Below are 15,528 nucleotides of genomic sequence, written 5' to 3'. Positions count from 1 at the left end.
TTACAGCACATCTCTTTGGCCCACCAATATCCTAGAATATCAAAACCACAAACACATGTCCATCAAAAACTCTGGAGGCAGAGATCATGTCTCACAAGGCGTGCGAAAAGTGTACATTCGACGGGCTGTTCTCACAATGGCGGACGAAACTGCCGCTCATCAGTTCTCGGCTTCGCTATCGTACTGAAAAGCTCATGACATGTCTTCGATGTGAACACCATCGATGCGCATTATAGCCGCTACTATGACGAGTATATTAAGCTGCACTGCTCGCTCCATCACTCTTATACACTCACACCCACAAGTACCATTTTCCAAAACAAATGAGCCGCTCAATCATGGAGACCCCGAGCGTCAAAAACAGAAAATACCCTGGTGCATGTTCGCCGCGCTCGACTCCACTCTCCTCTGCAAAACTCTCGGCAAAAAGACGCAGGACTGAAAAAGCTACAAAAGTTGTTTCATGTCGGCTTTTCCCTCTCTCCACAAACAAGCAATGCGTGCTATCATGTTCTGACCACGCCATTCTCGGCGTAGAACGTCTCTCGAAATGCACTACGGATGTATCGGTGTTGTTCCGTTCCAGGCTTTGCTCGATATAAAAGCAACCTTTCCACGCACTCTTCCTCCTCACTTCTTCACCATACTGCTGGTGATTTACTTCAAAAAAGCAGCGAGCAATTGTCATGGGTGTCGCCTCCCAGAAAGACTGCCGAACATTCTTCCATGTGGTCGCTTCTGCGCCTTCTCCCACAAAACTCAGAGAACCCTTTACAAAACTCGTAAAGCGCGTGCGAATGACCTTTGCTTCCTTCCAGCTTCAAATATCTTGGATCGCTTCGTCTGCAAAACGCAAGAGCGCCAAGGACATGAACGCTGGACCTAAAAAGTCTAGCCCCACACTCATGTTTGCGAGCGGGCCTCTGCGAACGAACAGAAAACCAAAAAAAGTGCCTTGCTGTTTGCATGCTGCTCGCTGCGTCGACTTTAAAAAGTACACCATTTGTGGTATGACCGTCTCGGCACAGCGCAGCGAGAAAGCAGCTATGAGAGCTTTCGCTATCTTGCTGTTCTCTGTTCTTCCTTGCATCTACTTCTTACCACATTACCAAAATGGGAAATACAGTACCACATGGAGAGAGCATCGCCTCCTCTCTTTTCTAAATTCTAAAATCGCACAGCGGCAGAACGCATGGAGAACGTCTCCCTCCTTCTTTCGCCCAATTCCTGAAACTTGAAGCTGGGTTTTCGATGAAAAGACCTCGCCTTCCTATTCCCCGATATCCTAAAAATACTACCTGCCTGCTTTATGTGGAGAAGATCTCGCCCCGTCCTCTTCTATAAATACTAAAATGCATATGTCCACAACGCATGGAGAAGACTCTGTCTCTCTTCCTCCGAAAAATCACCTAGCGACTCACTTCATAAGACGCAGTGTCGTGACATTAGGCGGTATGTGTTGGGCAGTCTGCAAGGACGTTCACATCACCATCTTACCAATCTAAGACTACAAACTCCAAACGTCAAGCTATCAGAGGCATGTCGCTGCGCTCTCCTCTGCGTCAAAAGACGACGGCATGATCTTTCATGTTCTCGTGCGACTCGGAAAAAAAAACCTTTGGTCGAGAATCCCATGGCGAGCTTCCCTGCAGAATCAAGTTAGTGTTGCCAGTGAGGCTCGCCAGGCGTATAGTTCCTAAGTGATGATGATGCGCTCCATCATCACGCGGTACCCATATATGTGGAAAGAACGAGGGCCTGACTGAGTAAGGTAACATGGGGTATCATTCATCGCCAGCGCCGCTCAATATAGGCGGGCGCTTGTTCCCACTATTCCGCTCTTCATTTCCATAATATAATGTACACGTGTCCATCTCCACATCCTCTGCAAAGTCTCTTCCCGACAGCCAATCCCCTCAATGCCAGGCTCTAGAACGTCAGCTCCTACAACGGCGGACTCTCCGGCCGGTCGATAGCCAAAGAGAGGTAGTAGTCAGTCAGCGCATTCATCTCGTCGCCGTGATTCGTATCGAAGTCATCCTGCCGATCTGCATGGGCTTCTTCGCCCCACCTCTTCAACGCTGGGACATCCAACTGCATGTGCCTGTTGTGAGCATACGGCTGCTGAACGCACTCATAGCCGAGGACGCCAATGTCCCAGACACCAGCGCAGGAGTCGCAAATGAGTGTGGTGGTAGCTGGAGCAATGGGGTTGACGGAGCCACAGCGGAAGCAAGCGAAAGAGCAGCGCTCACATAAGACAACGTCGCTGTTGTCTGTCGTAGACGGGCGGGCAGGGCGGGCACAGTACGTGCACTTCGATTTGCCGGGTATAATGGCGCTTTTAGTGTCGATAGCCTTCCATTGTCGACGCAGTTCGTCTGGGATACGGTCTGCGCTTCGTCCCGAATCGCCGACGTCCTCGCTCGTGACCTTGTTGAGGTTGTCCTTGCAGGCAGGGATGTCACACTGAGGGCCTCCCGACGTTGTAAGACCGAGCTGAAACTGCAGTGCCTGCTCGCGGAGATATGGCGCATCGATACCCCCATCGAACGGACCGGCGTAGTTCACACCTTGGACAACTTGTCGGATTGGTAGACTTCCCATAGGCGCGACTTGGAGCTGCCGAGTCTGCAGTAGGTAGTTGCCTTCAGCAATACCGGACTCGGGTGCTAGACGAGTGATATCGCCAGCCTCATCCTGAATGTCGTCTTGCTCATCGTCCTGGTACGGCATATAACGTAGCCTGTCTGCATCCTTGATAGAGGTATCGTCCCTGCCGACTTCAAGTACGTTGATAGAGCCGTTCACTTCTCCAACGACAAGTTTACTGTAATCAGGACTAAATGCAGCAGACATGATACCGGAATCTGTGGTGACCAAATCCTTGATGAAGGTGTTCTCTTCCGCGCGCGTAACATCCCAGACCTTGATCACACCGTCGGATGAACCTGAGTAAAGCCGAGTCGCATTCTCGCCCCATGACAAGAACCGTATCCCGGTGTCTGTAATCTCATGCTTAATTCCCTCTTGGAGAGGCATTAGGGAGCTGCCGTGAGAGAGGACGCGCAGGGGGTCATCTGGCATACGCGCATCCCAGACATAGACCTTGCCGTCTGTACAGCCAGCTGCGATGAGTCGCTCGTCATGTGGGCACCAAATTACATCGTTCATATCCAGAGCTTTGCACTCAAACTCCAACGGGCAGGTGAATTTACTGTCGCCTCTTACATCGTACAGACGGACCGTCGAGCGTGTACCACGATTCACAGTGGAACCTGTTGCTACGCAGCCGGCAGCAAACATTGGCATGCTGGAGCGGTTCGGATTGAAAGTGACGTCGAAGATATTCTTGTTGGATCCATGAATGTTGTATGGGGTCTGCGTTTCAACATCCCATAAGCAGAGATCGCCAGTCATATCCAATCCTGTATCCTTCAGGTTGGCACCGAAGCCTGCAAGAAGAAGCCCGCCATATGTCGGTTCGAATTGAAGAGCAGAAGGAAGAATCCTCAGATCTGCACGCGCGACAGCCTTGTTTGAGTGAAAGCTCGATTTGGTAAAGTTCCATGGCTCGGCTTCGTCTATCTTGAGTACCCTTATAGCCTTCTCATTGACCTTCGCTGCCGTTGCTATAACACCAGATTTCACAGGGTTGACTGACAAGATATCGATTTGGATTTTCACGTTGAGCTTCGCAGCTAGCACCGGCTGTGTTGCCTCTAAGTCTGTTCTCCAAATACCGATGTGTCCGTCGTAACCCGACGAGTACATATACGGACTGGTATTCGAGAACGCTACCGAGCTGACTGTAGTGTAAAGCTTTGGGTCTTGGGAGGCGAACATGGCGTGACTTGAATTGGCGCCAGACTCAGTCTTCTCGCGAATCTTATAGTGCTCTGCCAATTCATGGATTGTGCCATCCACGGCACTCCCGAAGAGGAGGTTGTTGGGTCGATTGTATTGCATAGAGTCTGGATCGTCAACAGCGACTGCACCAGCAGCAAAGTGCTCACCATCCGGCGCCCATGCAACAGTGTGGATGTCGCTTGATGCGCCCGTCCAGCAAGCTGCAGGTCCCATGGTATCCATATACTTGTTCTTGACCTGGTAGGTAAGCGGATTTGACGCACTATGCCAGCCTCTTCTGGACTGGAGGCCTAGCTCACGTTGACGGATGATCGATGTTGTGGACTGCTTCTGGGTCGATTGCATCTCTGTGTCAGGTCGCGCAGCTGCAAGCCTCTGTATTTGCGGTACTTCTGCAACATCGCCGGCTAATGCATCTTGTATAAAGGCTTGGATGCTGCTCCGATCGCGGCAGGGCAAACGACGAAAGAGGTCCTCGATCAGTCGAAGGATCTGCGGTTCTGTAAAAGTTTTCAAGTGTTCGCGCAGCTGCCTTCCTTGTGTGCGGTGCCGTGATATTGTGGGTGTGGTTCTTCTTGTCAATGCGATAGCCTTCTCTACCAAAGCGATCTCGTCTGGGCTAAAGTCGACATGTACTAGAGTTCCTTGCCAATCGCGACTAGACAGCTGGTCCCAGTCCCCAGCAGGTGGATTCTGCATCGAAGAACGTTGCGACGTGCTGAGATATGGCACTCTCTTTGTAGTGTCCTTGCGCGATGTCTTACGTGAACGTAACCCCAGTCCAATTTCGGCATCATCCGCATCATACTGAACGTCTACCGGCTCGTTGTCGACGGCGATCGCCTTACTAGGCAGAGGAATGTCGTCCTCTGGAGACGTCTCTGACCGAGCGTGACCAAAATCGTCCGCGAAGGCTTCGTAGTTGTCTTCCATGAACTCCTCTTCGATCCCAGCTGCCGGAACACCCCGCTGCTTCGGCCATGTATAGTTGACTCGCTGTGTCCGACGCGATCGCTCTCGCCGAGGTGCAGAGTCTCCCCCTGAGGAGTAGTCGTGTTCGATGGTCTGTTGAACTGGTAGGGGCTTGGGCACTGCCTGCTCCTGGCGTTTCGGTGGGTGAGGTTGCGAAGCGGGCAGGGTGCTTCTTGGGCCTCTTGATGGAGCACTGTTACTACGAACGAGACTCCAGTCGACAGTCGCCTCTGCAGCCCACCGAGGGGGTAGTATTAACGTAGACGGATCTTGAGATCTGTCTCTCTTGTTCAGAAAGGTCGAATAACGAGACTGGAGTGCTGCGTATGGGCGGTTCGGCATGTCGTTGTTAAACTCTGCTGTTATCTGCGCCCATGTGAACTGCTTAACCTCTTTAAGAAAGACGAGGTAGTTGTCTTGCGCCGTATCGAATGGATTCATTGTTTTCTTTCGTCCAGTGGAGGGTGGCGGTGCAGGTACATCCGCGCCCTTAGGGAGGGTAGATGAGTGGAATGCAGCGACTGCTGGTCCGAGACCATGATGGACATTTCCGCTCTTCGCCTTATCCGATGGCTGTTGCGGCACAGAGTCTGCTGAAGACGAGACATCGGACATGACGCTATCTCCATCTTCATCTGGAATCTGCTCCTTCGCAGGACCCGCAAAGTAGTTCGGCCTTGGTGGGGCGTTGCCTGCACCTGGCGAAGGGCGGCTGCGCGGTCTTCCTGGGCCTCTAGTTGGCATGCCCGCACTCGCTCCATTGTATGCAGTCGCTTCACGGGATTGTTGTTGTCGAATGGCCGGTGCCTGTGACGTTCGCGGTGTCTCTCGTGTCGGTGGTGCCGCACTGACTGGACCTGAGCTGCTACCCGGCCGGCGACCAATGTGAAGCGCGCGCGGACTGGAGGTCCTGACACCGTTGAGCATAGGCGCAGCATTCGTCTTTAGCGCTTTGTTGATATCCTGAACGGATGGAGCTTTGTGGGCATTGGTAGCGCTGGGCTTCGGTGTGGCACTTGGAGGAGGTACTGCCGCACGGGATTCCGCTGCCCAGGCGTTGAGCTTGTACTTGCCCAGTGTCGCGGCTTGCGCTGCTGGCGGTATCCCTCTGCTTGGAGTCGGCTTCTTTGCAGGTGGTGTTGACGATCTGGAGGCGCCGTCGGATGTCTTGATTCTTTTTGCTGCCCGCGAGTCGCTTGTCCCGTTGCCCGACTGGCCTGGAACCGGCACGTAAGTGTTGGGCGCCAGACCAAGGCGTCCCATACTCGCCGAATTCGTCGCTTTCGGCATGGTGCCGGGTAGCGGAGGGTATGGGTTTATGTATGCAGGTGCGGGTCGCGTCGTGGGAGCAGGTGGTCGCGATGAGGGTGGTTGAGGCAAGGGCGCGCTCATGGAGGTGAGTGAGTGAGTCGGTGTGGCAGTCGCCAAGGGCAACGAAGACAGCGGGCCCTCGTCGCTTTCCGCATCGTCGTCATCGTAGGTGAGGTCGACTATGGAATGTCGCCAGTCGCTGCACATGTTAGTCGACTCCTTTACTCTATCGCACCGCATGTGCAACTATGAGAGATTTCACGATATGACAAGAGGATATCACTACTAAGAGAAGCACTCACCTCATTTCCATCAGTCTCAGCGGCAGGCAACACGTCCATGGGAGAGATGGTGCTTGTCGCGTTGAATGCTTTGCGACCAACCGTGGATCGCGTAACCGCGTACCCCCGCTAGCCGTGGCTTAGCGTCCTGTGGCGTCACCCCTTCACCTGAGAGCGGAAATCTACCGTTTTTCTAATCGCGACATCGAGGAATTTACTCGACACAGCAGCTCAGATTGCAAGTTGTTGTGTGCGCTCTAGATTATAGAAAGTATAATACCAAACAGTCTCAAAGTACATAAACCTTCATCACATCTCCCACTCAATACACCTTATCGTGCTCTACGCCCTTATCCATATCGCCCTTGCCCTCAATATCCTGCCGACTATCCTGCACTGCCAACCCCGCAACAACAGTCTCCTCCCCAGGCTCAGCATCCGTCGGCACAGGCGGGCCCGAAAACTCCTTCCTCCCACTGATAAAGTACCACGCCACACTAATCGCCGCAAAGCCCGCAAAGACCACACTCGCATAGTTCATGGTAGCAGGCTCGACAGGCAGACTAACCGGCATACAGAAGAGCACGACAGCAAGGCAGATCCACGCAATCATAGCGACGTTGATGGCGTAGCCGAAGCGGCCGAGCGAGAAGGACGAGTGCTTGACTGCTCTGCGGCCGCGCAGCACGGAAATGAGGATGGGCATGCCGTAGGAGGTGGAGAGGCAGATGGTAGCGACGCCGGTGAAGGAGTTGAATGCGGCTGAGGAGCCGAAGTAGATGAGGCCGAGGAGGCAGTCGACAACTGTAGAGAGGACGAGCGCCATGAGCGGGATATCGAAGCGTTTGTCTACCTTGGCCCAGAGTCGCGAGCCGGGTATAGCGCCGTCGCGAGCAAACGCATAGGTGCAGCGTGATGCAGCGGTTAGAGCGCCTGTGCCAGCGAAGAAAAGGATGCCGAGGATGAGGAAGAGGAGGCCGAATCCGCCGCCTGCACTGCCGGTTACGGTCTTGAAGAGCAGGCCAATGGGTTGGCCGTTTGCGACGTCGAGGAGGAGTTGTACGTCTGGGAGAACGAAGAGGATGGGAATCAGGTAGATGACTCCTGTGACACCGGCTGCTGCGACGGAGAGAACAATGGCTTTGGGGACTTCGCGGGAGGGGTTCGAGACTTCTTCGCACATGGCGGCGACCATGCCGTAGCCTGTCAGCGTGTACGCAGCTTGCAGGAGACCGACGAAGAAAGCCCACCCTGATGGCCTAGCAGTAATGTTAGTCCAACCGTCTCATATTCCATGTCAAGACAACATACCATCCACTTTGACTAGCATCATAATGCGCAAACACAAACTCCGCATCCCTCTTCGTATCCGCCATAGTCAACAGCACAACCATGATAACCACCACACTCGTCGCTGTCCAATAAATACAAATCTTATTGATCAGATCGAGATGCTTCGCCCCGAAGATATTAATCGCCATGCAAATCAGCATGACCGCCCAAAACGCAAGAACAGTCTGCCATTCGTTCGGCACAAAGTCCTCGTTCCAAAGCGTAATAGCCGATAAGATGAGCTGACCGCCGGAGAAGTTGATCGAAAGCGTAACCGTCCAATTTCCAACCAAGGTCAACCAGCCCGTTACCCAAGAAGCGATGGGCGCCCATTCGCGCGTGGAGAGCATGGCGGACCAGTAGTACACACCGCCGGCTGTGGGGTAAACAGCGCAGATCTCAGCGAGGGACGCGGCGATGGCGAGCGAGATGAGGGAGACGAGGATCCAGCCGTAGAGCACAGTCACCGATTGCCCGTCCGTAAGCGTAATGTAGAGTGTTGTCGAGAGACCGAATGGAACGGCCATGATGGCAAACGACATGCCGAGGACGCTCAGCATGCTCAGATTCCGTGGGAGTTCAGATTGGTAGCCCATTTTCGCCAGGGCAGCGTCGGCGCCCGGGTCGTTGATCGAAGCCCGTCTTCGTGTGGCATCTTGTCCTCCTCCTGCTCCGCCTTCGGTGACGGAAACGCTCTTCGCCATGATTGCCTCGTTGTCCAGGTATCCCACGCGATCAATTCAGAAAACCAACTCTTACTGCGCGTCGAATCCGTGCGCTGCGATGGGAAATGCGACGACCTAGAAACACCGTATCGTGATGTCGCAACCTCGGAAACCGTCCAGTATAAGAACAAAACAACACCGCGATAACAGCGTCGGCTGCAGGGCTATAGCATCAGTCAACAGGATAAGGAACACGAAACCCCAAGATAAAAAAGATGACCACGCGAGCGCCGCCGAAATCCCCGCAGCTGGCTCAAGCCCACCAAAGGGCTAGACTGACTAATACTAATCCTAGCGGTCTTGGGAGCTGGGAGAGCTGCGAATGCGACGCTGCAATCGTTCGCTCCACAGCACGAGTCGGAGTCGGGGAGATAGGCGTCGACAGGGCTGGCTAGCTGTGCTGATACGGCACCGAGAAACTACCCACCCAACAACATACATACACCATACATCAAGTAAGCGACAACGATAAGAACAAGACTCGAGTCCACTGCACGATAGCCATGCGCGCAGCGCGTGTAACCATCGCCAGACCCTGGCGATACCGACCACGCGAAAGCGCATGTCACCGATCAACTAGCCGGACAATGCGTCATCTCCGTAATCGGGTGTGTTTGCCGTTCTTGTGGGGTCGACCACCGCCAGCCCAATCGGCCCCCAGTGGGCCACATGGTCAACGCCCAGCCAGCAACAGCTCCGAGCAAAAGGCCGTTCTTCGTATCTTTTGTGGAGGGAGGAAAGTGGACTGGCTGGGGCCGCCCCCCGGGGTGGGACACACGACACGTTTATCACGATTGCGATACTGAAGCCATGATGCGCATGATAGGATAGAGTATGATAATATAATAGTACAATTGTGTTTCGAAACCCGAGACATGGGCTCGGGATGCGAGACTAATGCATTTACTCCTTCTAATGCAGGAACACCTGTATGCCGCGCCCGAATCCTTCATGACAACCATGCTGTTCATCCCTGACATGTGCGTCCTGATAACGGTCATCTATCTCCGTTTTCCATATCTTGATCGTTTCCCGTAACGTTTTTACTTGGCCATGACATCGACATAGCGTCCACCCTTCTTCTTCTTACCCGCCGGGCCCTTCCTCGCCTGAGGTGCGCCGAGCAAATCGTCAATACTACTAGCATTGCTCATACCAGTGCCCGGCCGTGATGGCGGTCCGGATGCAGCACCGAAGCTGGGTCTAGCCAGCGTAGGTGGCTTGGGTCCAGCGAAACCCTCTTCGTCGGATTCTGGGATGCCGGGTGTAGATGCGCGGGAGCCTGCTACACCCATTGGCGGCGGCAGCGACGACGAGCGGGGGTTGGAGGTAGGTGGACGCAGTGCACCTGCGCCGGGAGGACCCATAGGCGGTGTGGGTGCGGCGCTACCTGAGGCACTTCGAGCTCCGCCGCCGGGAGGTCCAGCACGTGGAGGAGGTGGTGTTGCAGCGGGCTTACCCGTGTCTGCCGCGCCGCCCTTCTTGTTTACCCACTTGCCAAGATCTGTGTCGTAGTAGAAACTGCTCTCTTCTCCCAGCTTGGCCTTGATGGGACCGGGACCGGCGTTGGGATCTTTCTTAAACCACCCAGACAACCATCCTCCCTTCTTTGCTGCTGCGGCTTCCTTGTCGCGTTGAGCGTCTGCTTCGGCGGCTTTGCGGAATGCCTCATCTGCCTTTTTGTCTGCGTCTGATTTGGAGCTGCTGCCTCCACTAATCTTCAAGGCCGAGGCGCGGGCAGCGAGGTCGTCATCGTCGTCAAGATCCATGAAAGACTTCTTCTTTGATATCTGCTTGTCTTCTTCCTTGTCATCCTCATCCGGATTGTACGGCTGGTACGCAGGAGGCTCAAAGGTGGATGACGAAGGTCCATATCGATCGTAGGTGAGCTCGTTTGCTGTCGGCTCATCTGAGTTCGCTTGAGGCTGATAGCCACCAAATGCAGGGGCCAGGGAAGGCTCTCCGACAGGTGGTGTGGGCATATAAGGACTACCGAAGGATGGCTGAGCTGGGCTGTACTCCGGACGAAGGGGTGAGTACGACTGTGCCTTGGCTGCCGTGCGTGCACTCGGTGGGCTCAGTTGATTTTGAGTTGGGCTGTACACGTTTGACGTGGGTGTCATAGGCATGTAGGTGTCAGATGCTGCGCGCACGCCGAAGCTGTCGTTCGATTCCATCGATGGCCGACCTTGAGGCTCATAACGAGATCGTTGCTGCTCCGAAGACGACCTTGGCGCGTACGCGTTCGATGGTGCATACCTTGAGTTGCCGGGGACAGATGGTTGCGTTGGAGCGCCATAGCCGGACATCGCACCATAGAGATCCGTGCTCGATTGTGAGGGCGTGAGGGATGGGCTATTACCAGCGATCTTAGCGAAAGGTCCGTCCGGCCCACCAGACTTGTTGGCTGTGTTGTCCTCGTCGTCTCCTGCAATGAAGCTGTTGAACTTGGATAGAAGCGAGCTTCCAACCTTGTCCATGCTAGGCTTCGAGATCCACGATGACGATCCATCCTTCGGAGACTGCGACAGTCGCTTGCTCAGATCGTCAAGACTGGCGATGAAAGCAGCGTTGTAATATAGCGAGACTTGAGTTGTAGCCTTCATTGCCGCTGCAATGGCGTCGCAATATGCCTGGGCGTCGGTCCGGTACCCATTCTCAGCGAGTTGATACGCATGTGCAAGTTTGTAGTTTTGCAGATGAGGAATGACATACGAGCCGCTCGGAGATGACAGCGATAGCGCGAATTCGTATACCTCGGTCAGCAATATTGGCTCCATCTCGACACCCATTTCCAGAGGGTTGAGACGATGGTCAGCGCTGATCAGAACAAGATCAGCCTGCGGGTCATCGACTCCACTGACTTTCAGAACTGAACGCGCGATGATGAAGCATACATGTGCAGCTTCAATGCGACCGTATTGAGCCAGAAGCCTTCCAAGCGAGAGTAGCGCTGATGCGTCACCTTCGCTACGGTTATTCAGAATCAGCGCAACTGTCTCGCGCCACTTGTCTAGACCCTGGAGTGCGTTCTGGGTTGCGCCAACACCATCAGCGCTCACCATCTGGAATCCGGCACGAGCCGAAGCAGGTACCAGTTCGTCAATACAGTCCTCGTGGTTACCAGCAAAGACTTCGTACAATACAGCCAGCGCCTGGTTGTTGCGTCCAGCCTTCTTTACTTCTTTTCGAACGAATTCTTGGACAACCTGCTTCCATATGTCCTTGCTGAGAGTAGAAGACAGCAGCATCGCATGGCCCCATAAGCGCTGGTCAACAGCATGCCAGACAGCTTTCTCGCGATCACCCTTGACAAGCATGCCCTGTAGATCTTCAACAGCACGGGGATCGATGGGCTCTGCCTGGAGGTTGGAGGTGTTGGATCTTGAACGTCCAACAATGTCCGCTGCCGTCGAATATGAACCGGCTTCGTCAGATGTCTCGTCACCTGGAGGTAGTAGCAGCTTCTTGACAGCGGCTTCTGCAGGAGTACCCTCCAATTTGCCATCATTATCGACCAATGCTTGCATGAGTTTCCAAAGGAGGATGCGATCATCCACGCGCTTCAACTCGTCTTCGCTCATAGTGTGTTCGAGTCCTGGCTCTTTAGACTGGTTCTCAAGTGCTTCGATTTTACGGCCAAGCCATGCTGACACATCCTTCTTCTTGCCCTTGGCCTTGAGGGGACCAGGGAACTTGGCAACGTCTTCTGGCAGAGGGAGAACCTCCTTGACACTCTGGATGCGAATCTCACCAGGGCTACTCTTCATCATCGGCGCTGATCCGCCACCTCCGTAGCGAGGAATCTGCTTAGGGAAGCTCGTGACAACATTGCCTCCTAGGCCCCATGTGAACACAGGATGACCCTTCCATCTTTCGAGTGGGTCTGCCGAGCGCTCGTCTTCGGGGACAATGAAGTCGTAGTTGACTGACGCCTGTCGACGATGGGGGATGACGTTGACCGAGCTTGAAGCAGTAGGCCGGCCGCCATAGACTGAAGACGAAGGCATCATACTGTATGCAGGCTGCTTCATAGTCGCTGTTGGAGATTGTGAGTGAGAACGTTGTGGGACGGCCGGCTGGGCTGGCTGGTATCTTGGTGCATAGCCATCGGTCTTCCGTGGTGAGCCGACTACTGATGAAGGTGTACTCCGTAGCGGTGGCGTCTCTGATCGTCCAGTAGGCGGCCTCGAACTCAGAATTGGCTCCTGCTCTTCAATCTCGCTAACCTCCCCCAGTGGGCTTCTGAATGGTGGACGGGGCATCCCATCAGCCGACTGGGTGACTTGATGGTTCGGAGGATATTGTGCATGGTTTTCCGGGGCTTGCTCCTGCTGATGAGGCATGCTATGGAAGGCTAGCGGGCTGGAAGTACGGGGCGCGAAAGGCTGCGAAGGAGTCCGGGTCAAGTTGTTATGCGGCTCGGACTGATAACGAGCATGAGGCTGTCCTGGCGGAGGCGCGGGCGAGTATCGCGGGTTCGCCGCTGGTGCACTTGGGGGTGCAGGAGAGTACCGTGAATTGGCAGCTGGTCCCGACGGAGGCGGAGCAGGAGAGTATCTGTTCGTGGAAAGAGGCGCTTGCACTGGCTGAGGAACGGGAAGACTGTTTGTTCGCGCAGGTACCGATGGCTGAGTAGGGAACATGGCCAACTGTTCTGGTTGTCTGAAGGGAGGAGGAGTAGCGACTTTGGCAGCATCTGGGATGAACTCATTTCGCAAGGACGAGGTTGAAGCGGTGCGCTCCTTTGGAGGAAGTTGCGGGGGAGGATGGCTGACTGGAGGTTGAACAGCCATATTCGGTTGCGGGGTGTAGCGTCCAGACGGGCGAGGCTTGGAGGTGACGGGCAGCTCGGCGAAGAAATCACTCGATGGTGATTTCGCTGTGACAGCGGGTTTTGGAGGTGCAGCCGGTGGTGGCATACCAGTCATCTGAGAACGCATGGAGTGGCCTGATGAGGGCGGAGACAGACTGGCAACTGACATGCTCGACGACAGTGGCGGCCGTGGAGGCCCCGCGTTCGAGGACATACTGCTAGTTCGCGGGGGTGGTGGAGTTGGCTGTACAGCAGACACTGTTGTTCGAGGAGCTGGTCGCTTTCGGGTAGTTACGATGTCTTCCGGCAGATCATATGGCGAGGCATAACCTCCTTTCGACTTGTCTACGAAACTTTGCGCTGAACTCGCCATTGGTGGTCGAGGTGGTTGCTGTTGCTGTTGGAAAGCCATATTCCGTCCAAAGCCATCATAAGCTGGTGCCACCGCGGGCTGCGACTGAGGGGCATATGGGTTCGCTGCCGGGGCAAGTGCGGGTGCGACTGCAGGAGTTTGAGGAGCATATCGGCTTGCAGTTCCTGAAGGAGCGGCTTGCGTGGGTTGCTGTGCGGGTGCTGGCGCTTCATCATCGAGGAAGCCTTCGTCGTCGCTCAACTCAATGACGGGTGCTTCTTCTTGGTCAGGCAAGAAGTCGTCGTCCAGGTCAAGATCCAGATCCCACTCGTTCTTTTCGGGAGCTTTTGGTTCGGCCTGTACCACATGCGCGCCAGGACTTTGGTCTACCGCCTGCGCAGGTTCGATCTGCTGGCTCGCGCCCAAACCAAAGAAGTCTTCCTGCTCTTCGGAATTGCCCCAGTCGATGTCGGCTCCAGTGTTTCCGCCTACTGTGGTATTTCCGATAGTGTCGTCTCCGACGGTCGTCCCAACAGCCTCCGCCACGGGTGTCTCCAGAGGAGGTTCTTGTGGTTTCCCACCAAGATCAAAGGGGTCGTCTCCAGACGCGCCCCATTCATCTGCCTCCGTGTCTGCTACCAAAGGCACTTTGACACTATCCGTCATAGCATCCTCCAGGGCTGTAGTCTCTCCTTGGTGCTCGTAGTTCTCCTCGGGATGCTGTTCGGGTTCCGCCTCTTCTTCTGAACTTTCCTCTGAGCTTTCCTCCCGTTGTATCTGCGCTGCAGGTTGCGAGTCTTCGCTCTCGTCTTCGGAATCAGACTCTTCCTCCTCACTTGATTCGGCTCTTGCTGGTGTCGCTTGTGGTTCGGTAATGTTGAGTGCCTGCGTGGCACTAACTAGATCTTCATCGTCGGCACCGTCTGCTCCACCCTCCAGGGGCTCGAGAGGTTGAGGCGCTTCTGCGCTTGGTGGCGCTTGTATTGTGTCGTCGCGCGCAGTAGACTCATCGGTCTCTGCTTCTTCGGGTGCAGGCTTGACTGCCGGTACCGGTGCGAGTGGTGCAGCTACTGCAGGCCTTGAAGGAGTCTCTTCGTCCTCGCTCTCCTCTTCTGATTCTTCATCATCGTCCTCCTCATCCGCCTCCTCACTGTCATCCTCTTCCTCGTCGTCTTCCTCTGACGACTCTGGTTTGGTCTGTGCAAACTGATTCGTGGGTTTCGCGCTAGGTGGTGCACTCGCTTCCTTCTCGGTGCGCAATGCGGGATTCCATGATGCGTTCGAGGCTGTGGAGGGGGTGGGAGGCGCGCCGCCGTAGGCGTAGGAAAAGTTGGGGCCGTCTTCGTCCATTACGGGATAATTAGGTAATTCAAAGGGTATCTACAAGTACTGCACAGGCAGTCAGCACTGGAATTGGGGGTCCGTGGCCAGAAGGTTGGGCCTCGGTCGGGGTGGTGAAGCGAGGTCTGACATGCCACGGTAGACGCCTCGTGGGACAAAATATGCAAACCGAGGAGAATTATGCAGGAGAGAGGAGTTTGTGTAAACGCAGGTGCATGTGACTGAGCGTGAAAGGAAGTCGCAACGGTGACTTGAACGCGACCCGCAAGAGGCGTAATCGCCATCCCTTTCTACGTCAGAGACCGCGAACATGGCTACGTACCTCTATAGAAGCAGAAGAGCATGGGCTCTGCGTGTCGCACAACTGCGAAAGACGCGATCTTCGTCCAGGAAGGCAGCGAGAATCAAATATCGGAGGCGATCCCCGGGCGCATCGTAGGTAATCTGGCAGGAAGGGTGGGAAAGCGATCTGGCCAGCTGTTCCTGCGCCCAAGGTTGGACATTGAAACGGCCCGCCGCGGCAACCCT

At 54.8% G+C, this 15,528-nt stretch overlaps 3 protein-coding genes across 3 annotated transcripts; all 3 read right to left on the bottom strand.

The window, feature by feature from the left end:
- Nucleotides 1–1,944: 1,944 nt before the first annotated feature.
- J4E84_002503 (uncharacterized protein) lies at nt 1,945–6,360 on the bottom strand (the record flags this gene model as incomplete). Its single annotated transcript, XM_049385128.1, has 1 exon — nt 1,945–6,360. One exon carries the CDS (start codon nt 6,358–6,360, stop codon nt 1,945–1,947), a length of 4,416 nt encoding a protein of 1,471 aa, XP_049247151.1.
- A 396-nt stretch (nt 6,361–6,756) lies between these two features.
- Nucleotides 6,757–8,470, bottom strand: J4E84_002502 (uncharacterized protein; the record flags this gene model as incomplete). Its single annotated transcript, XM_049385127.1, has 2 exons — nt 6,757–7,693; nt 7,746–8,470. 2 exons carry the CDS (start codon nt 8,468–8,470, stop codon nt 6,757–6,759), a joined length of 1,662 nt encoding a protein of 553 aa, XP_049247150.1.
- Nucleotides 8,471–9,534: 1,064 nt separating this feature from the next.
- On the bottom strand, nt 9,535–15,009 carry J4E84_002501 (uncharacterized protein; the record flags this gene model as incomplete). Its single annotated transcript, XM_049385126.1, has 1 exon — nt 9,535–15,009. The coding sequence occupies one exon, from the start codon at nt 15,007–15,009 to the stop codon at nt 9,535–9,537; it is 5,475 nt and encodes a 1,824-aa protein (XP_049247149.1).
- Nucleotides 15,010–15,528: the final 519 nt, after the last annotated feature.

Source organism: Alternaria hordeiaustralica (genome assembly GCF_023758085.1).
Source record: "Alternaria hordeiaustralica strain BMP 2776 chromosome Unknown scaffold_3, whole genome shotgun sequence".
Classification (NCBI taxonomy): domain Eukaryota; kingdom Fungi; phylum Ascomycota; class Dothideomycetes; order Pleosporales; family Pleosporaceae; genus Alternaria; species Alternaria hordeiaustralica.
This window is presented reverse-complemented; position numbering and strand designations above follow the sequence as displayed.